Source organism: Triticum aestivum, chromosome 5D (assembly GCF_018294505.1).
Source record: "Triticum aestivum cultivar Chinese Spring chromosome 5D, IWGSC CS RefSeq v2.1, whole genome shotgun sequence".
Classification (NCBI taxonomy): domain Eukaryota; kingdom Viridiplantae; phylum Streptophyta; class Magnoliopsida; order Poales; family Poaceae; genus Triticum; species Triticum aestivum.
The window spans coordinates 463,337,504-463,342,079 of record NC_057808.1 but is presented as its reverse complement, the minus strand read 5'-3'; the positions used below and the strand labels follow the sequence as shown (position 1 = coordinate 463,342,079).

The following is a 4,576-nucleotide window of genomic DNA, read 5'->3' as shown; positions in this document are numbered from 1 at the left end:
TTTATTTATTTTATTTACTATAAAAAAATGAACATAGATGCGCCTATAGAGAAAATTCAACCTAAATTCATAATAAATTTCTATGAAATTCAAAGAAATTTACTGTGAATTTAGGTCAAATTCCCTGTATAAGGGCATCTATTTTCACTTTGAGAGGACCTCAACAAGGCAGAGAGGGACGGGCTTATAAACCGGTGTGAGCGCCCTTCGGTTGGCGAGGTGGGACTAAACTCTGACCGCTACTAGGACCAACCCTTTAGTCCCGGTTTGTGGTATGAACCGGGACTAAAGGGTGAGCCTCTGGTCCCGGTTCAAGCCACCAACCGGGACCAATGGTGGTGGGCCAGGAGCGAGGCCCATTGGTCCCGGTTTGTCCCACCAACCGGGACCAAAGGGGCTGGACGAACCGGGACCAATGGCCCCACGAGGCCCGGCAGGCCCCTGGCCGCACGAACCGGGACCAATGCTCACATTAGTCCCGGTTCGTGACTGAACCGGGACTAATGTGAATATTGCCCTGTGACCAAAGCCTAATTTTCTACTAGTGCAAAGAATACTATACTTGGAAATGACATACTTACATTTGACAAGGAAGAGGCAAACTTGCGCTTCAGACTAGTGATATCAGGTTGGCGACTTTTGAGTTCTTGGATTTCGTCCTCTTTCTCCTTCACCAACGAGCGCATGTCCGTTAGCTTATCCTCTAGAATCAATAACGTGTTTCCATAATCAACAACTTCTGCTTCCATCGTGCGATTATCCTTTACTAGCTTTTGCGAAGCTTCAGTAGCTTGTGCTGTCGCCACTTCCTTGTTCTTAAGAAGCATGGCGTAGTCCAGCAGCTCCTGCTCCTTTATCCGGAACTGGCTCCAAACAAAATCCTTTACAGCACGTAATCCAATGTTTTCCGCACGGAGTTTTTCAATACTTTCATTTTTCTCCTTCAGCAAGGAATCCATTTCATGTAGCTTCTGTTGAGCCACAAGAGCTTCTGCATGGAGTCTGCCAATCTCATTGTCCTTGTTTTGGGTTGCGACGCGCAGCGCCTGCACGTTCTGCTGAAGCTTCTTCGCTTCTTCAGTAGCTTGTGCTGCCTCTAGTTTCTTGTTCTCAGAGAGCATGCTGTCCTTTTCCATTGTCCTCAACTGGTTCAAAAGAACAACTTTTACAGAATAAATATCCTTATCCTTCTTTGATATCAGGGTCTCAAATGCTCCCTTTAGTTTTCTAAGGTTTGCTCTCAGCGCTTTTACACTGTGCTCATGATCCCCAGTGTCTTCACCAAGCTCTAGACGATCTTGAACTTCCTTCGGCTTCGATTAACATTAACGGAACCAAACAGAGATGCAAAAATGGAATTAGGAAAGTCAATGAGATGCCCAAGCTGGAGTGCAAGCTTTTGAGTAATGCATCTGATTTCTCGGTAACTACATTACCTTAGATTCAGTGCTTGGTAGGGCAAGAAGAGCTCTACAAACTCTGGCATCCTCCAGATCACCCTCTTTGAGTTCTACATTGAGTACCCAAGGCAGCGATATTAGTACAAATGTTCCACTTTCCTTTCTGAAAGTGGAAGGTAGAGAACTCTAGCATACAAAATTACAAATGCAAATGCGACGTAAAGGTAAAATCTGCACAAAGTAACATATTCACGATGGCCAAAATAGCAAGAGCTCCCTGATGTTTAGCATATACGATACGCAAGCGACGGATCTTCGCCGCTGTCATTTCTATGCGATGCTCTCCAGGGGCAACTTTGTTTATTGCGACAGATCTGTACAGATTCGAGGATGTTGCTACTCTACAACGCCAGGTGAAGCAGATTGATGTGTTGCCAAATCGTCAGAGAACCTCAGGACGCAGAAACAAAATCTAACAGAGCCACAATAACACAACCCTAAATTTGTTATTACCGGGATCAAAATTAACCCTAAATGTGGAGGACCAGTACGAGGCAATGGGCGGTGTCTTATTACCGGCGAGCGTGTCCTTGCCCCCCGGAAGTATCGCCTTGCAGGCCTCCTCCCCCTCACCCCTTGTCGCCTCTGGATGCGCGCGGTCGGCGGCCAGCGCCTCCACCTGCGCCTCGACCCGCCCTCGCGTCCTCCCCGCAGAGGCCTAATGCCGACGAGGCCAGCGCCGCGCCGGCCCCGCTCATGGATTCGAGTCGGACTGTCGGAGAACAGGAGACGAGAAGACGGAGAGATACTTCGGCCTCTTTTGGTTCACAGTTAGGAAAATCATAGGAATAGAAAAATCAAATCATACGAGTAGGAATAGGAAAGGAGATGTTCTTTGATTTACATCATAGGATTTTTTTCCCATTAAATTTAGGCTAATAATTATTTTCCTATGAAATGTGGTGAATAGAAAGAATTTCTTCATAGAAATAGGATTCTATTCCTATAAATCAAATGGCACTAAAGGAATTTTTCATATATAAATCATATTCTATGAAATCCTTACAAAATTTCTCCAAACCAAAGGAGACATTCACTTTTTCATCGCTTGCTCTGACCGTGGATTCGGTTCTTTTATTTCGCTATATACAAGTCGAAGTTCAGATTTTTTTTCCGGCATGGCAAATCTAACATTTTTTATAGCAAAATAATGTTGTCGCGAGGATAATAGATTTCTTTAGCAACCATGGAAAAATATTAATGCCACATTTTTTGATATTACTGTTCTTTTTTAACAAAAGGGGCTTCACCCTGGCCCTATTCTCATATTTATTTTAGGACAATAAAGTTGAGCTCTTTCTCAGCTTTCTCATGCTCTTGTCATTTTTGGCCGTCCATTTTTCTTGATTAAAACATTTCTGGCTCTCAGGATCTATTGTGTAGTTCAGCCTTCACCGCACGTCCTATTACCTAGGCCAGAAAAGGCACCCCCAGTGCTCCACTTTGTACAGCGTCAGGGGCTAATGAGTAAAGGGTGGCCCGGCAGTTCCGTGACGACATCTAGCATCGGGGCAGCGGTTCCGACAATTGGGTGGATGATACAGTGCGATTCGCAACAATCCGGAGTGGAATAGACCCAAAATGTTGGGTCGGCCTGCGATATGCGCTCCCCGTCCAGTTCAGTCCATGATTCACCATCTGTTTTCACTATGTATAGTGCAAAAAATAAAAATAAAATACAAAACCCATATTAAAAAATTGTTCATAATTTGTAAAAAATCTGCAAAATTCTAAAATATTCATTAATTCATATAAATTTTCTTTAATTTTTAAAGTATTCATACGCTTAAGAATGTTCAAGAATTGAAAAACAATGTTCGTCAATTTTAGAAAATAAGATGGATTTTTTAAAATTTTCAGGCATTTTAAAAAATTTCATATTTTTTAAATACCCATGCATTTAAAAAAATTCATGGATTCAAAAATAGAAAATTGAAATATATCAAATGAAAAAACTGGCCGGAAACCTACGGAAGAAATAAAACCACACATACAAAAACCAACTCAGGGAAAACAACAATAGCTGAGAAGAAACCAGAGGAAAACAAAACCCCACATGGGTCGACCCAACGAGCGGTGTTGTGAGCGACTACTTATGGCAGAGAATTCCCCAATGATAATAATAAGAGACCATCTATTTGAGTATTTGACGACATATATGTTGGTGTCAAATAGCCGAGGTTATGCTTGAAGCGAGGTGCTATGGGCTGGCCCACTGTAGCGAGCTGGCTTGATTGTTTTATTTATTGTTTTTCTCTCAAAAACGGTTGTTGGAATTTTTTTACAAAGCTTAATATTTAAAAACCTATTAAGAAATAAAAAATAAACAAAATATTCCATACGTGTTTAAATTTTTTAGTGTGTATTTTAAAATGTTCGTTGTATAATATAAAAGGTCACTGCATATTTAAAAAGAATCATCGTGTATGCAATTCAATGCAATTTGAGAAAAATGTTCACCATATATTAGAAAAAAATTGCATCAAAACTGTAAAAATGGAAAATTTGCAAAGGAAAAAACCAGAATAAAAACAAACCCGGAAGAAAAAAAGATAAACCAACTCACAATTTAAAATGAAAAGAAAAAAGAGAAAGAGAAAGAAAACCAAAAAAGAAAAAGAAACAAAAAAAACTAGAGGAAAAAACAGTTTTAATTCAATAATAACTGGGATGCAAATGCCCTCAGGCGGATTTGTCAGCCACATGCGGCAACAAACATCATAGAAAGTCAAACTTCCAGCAAGCCGATGGGCCTTGTTACACAACACTGTTGTGCTGGCCAATTGTGCCTCGCTTCATGCGTATCCTCGACTATTTGATGTCAACGACTCTTAAATCAAAACTACTAGTTAAAGGGCACCTCGCTGAAAAGGTTACTCGTGTGCGCCACTTGCCGCAATCGAGAAGTTTTCCATTTTTCGTATATATTTTTGTTTAAAATGGTTTATCTCTTAAACCGTGTGTTCCAATCCTGAAATGTCTTCATCGCTGGATTTTCAAGGAATCGCCATTGGCGAGCCTGAAGCTCGTCTCGCAAAGAATAGCGTCGATACTCGCTTCCCCTTCCCTGCTGACTATGGGGTGACTGATACGTCCATTTTGCATCATGCTTTTAT

At 41.3% G+C, this 4,576-nt stretch overlaps 1 protein-coding gene across 1 annotated transcript; it reads right to left on the bottom strand.

The window, feature by feature from the left end:
- Positions 1-525: 525 nt before the first annotated feature.
- On the bottom strand, positions 526-2,158 carry LOC123120921 (CAP-Gly domain-containing linker protein 1-like). Its single transcript, XM_044540884.1, has 3 exons — positions 2,080-2,158; positions 1,437-1,510; positions 526-1,313 (listed from the first exon to the last, which is right to left on the bottom strand). The coding sequence occupies exons 1-3, from the start codon at positions 2,156-2,158 to the stop codon at positions 531-533; spliced, it is 936 nt and encodes a 311-aa protein (XP_044396819.1). The 3' UTR covers positions 526-530.
- Positions 2,159-4,576: the final 2,418 nt, after the last annotated feature.

Coding starts and splice junctions, on each gene's coding strand:
- LOC123120921 (XM_044540884.1), bottom strand. CDS start 2,158: ATGAGCGGGGCCGGCGCGGCGCTGGCCTCGTCGGCATTAGGCCTCTGC. Junction 1,511..2,079: donor GAGGGCGGGTCGAGGCGCAG/GTGGAGGCGCTG, acceptor TACTCAATGTAG/AACTCAAAGAGGGTGATCTG. Junction 1,314..1,436: donor TACCAAGCACTGAATCTAAG/GTAATGTAGTTA, acceptor TGTTAATCGAAG/CCGAAGGAAGTTCAAGATCG.